Source organism: Arachis duranensis, chromosome 9, assembly GCF_000817695.3.
Source record: "Arachis duranensis cultivar V14167 chromosome 9, aradu.V14167.gnm2.J7QH, whole genome shotgun sequence".
NCBI classification, from domain to species: Eukaryota; Viridiplantae; Streptophyta; class Magnoliopsida; order Fabales; family Fabaceae; genus Arachis; species Arachis duranensis.
The window spans coordinates 53,454,420-53,455,879 of NC_029780.3; the positions used below are offsets into that span (position 1 = coordinate 53,454,420).

The following is a 1,460-nucleotide window of genomic DNA, read 5'->3' on the forward strand; positions in this document are numbered from 1 at the left end:
TACGAAAGAAAGAAATCTAGTAGTTTGAGATCAGAATTGATCCAGGAAACAACTGAATAGATAAGGAGGATTCACGAGAAGATTCTAACGACGCAAAGCCAATAAAAGAGCTACAACAATAAGAAGAGGAGATCCTTAAAATTTAGTGAGCGCAATCACGTTTTCCTCAAGGTTATCCCCGCTATGAGAGTAGGCTAGAGTCTTAAAACCAAAAGGTTAAATCCTAGGTATATAAGCCCCTTCTAGATCCTCAAAAGAGTATGTCTCATAGCTTACCAAATAGTCCTAAGGTCAATTGAATAGTAATATCTGATGTCTAGCATTCATGATGATGTGCTAGAAGTCGGGTCATTACAAATAACAAACTAAAAAATTTAACAAAATGGTTTGGCTCTAAAACTTAGATTCATGAACAATAAAAAAAAACACTATATATAACACTTAGTCCCATGAAATTAATTATGAAATGTTCAATCAATATATGTGTTATTAATGCACACGTGCATAACAGAGTTATAAACGTAAATATCATATAAATACTAATTATTTATAATTGACAATTATATTAGAAAAATTGATAATTAGAATGATTGACCATTAGTATAATTAAAATTAGAATGATTTATAATTAAAATAGTTGATAATTAGTATAATTATTTATTAAATGCTAATTTTATTCAATTTTAAAAAAAATATACTTTTTTAAAATAAGTTTAAAAGAAAAAAACATGTATACTAGTACTAGAACTAGAACGTGCCACGTCAATATTTTTGGTATTAGAATGTGACCCGTAATAGAATAATATAATGATAATGGTAATGATATATATAATTAAATTTATTAAAAAGTTAAAATTATATTTTACTTTAAAATTTAATATAACGATAATTTTTAAAATAAGATTATCAATTATTACAAAATTATTTTAATCATATATTGTTTTTATCAAATAATTTTATTACAAATTGTTAGTAGTAACATCATCTTCAGGTCAACTTACAGATCAAAACCTAGTTGTAATTTGTTATGTTGTCATGGATGTTGGCTTCCTTTTTCTTTCCACCATCAATAACGTTAATAATACATACAGTCATAATAACATAAATAAAGCGAAGAAGCTAAGGCTCTTATGCATGCAAAATTATCCTCTTAGTCTCACGAATTTTTGTTTATACTATTCATAATCGTTCTTTTTAAGCCGAGAGTTAAGCAAAGAGATGAAAATAAAACCCAAGAATAGAACTGCAGCCCCTCCAGCAACTATTGCTGCTAACTTTGGGGTGTTATGGCTGTTACTGCGCGATCCTGTGTATTCATAAAATCATATTTAATAGATCAGTGCAAAGATTATTATGGGTAATGAACATATTTCATTACTAATCTATGATGTATAGAAACTAACACAAACATAGGATATAACACGATAAATTTTTATAAGATACGAAGACACAATATATAT

General features: G+C 27.2%; 1 protein-coding gene across 1 annotated transcript in view; it reads right to left on the bottom strand.

Annotated features, from left to right (window-relative positions):
• Positions 1–1,128: 1,128 nt before the first annotated feature.
• The window catches only part of LOC107465804 (plasmodesmata-located protein 4-like), a 23,552-nt gene continuing 23,220 nt past the window's right edge, over positions 1,129–1,460 (bottom strand). Inside the window, exon 4 of the mRNA XM_021131752.2 lies at positions 1,129–1,306. Coding sequence (XP_020987411.2) covers positions 1,176–1,306 — 131 coding nt within the window. The 3' untranslated portion in view covers positions 1,129–1,175. The remainder of the gene's footprint in view (positions 1,307–1,460) is intronic.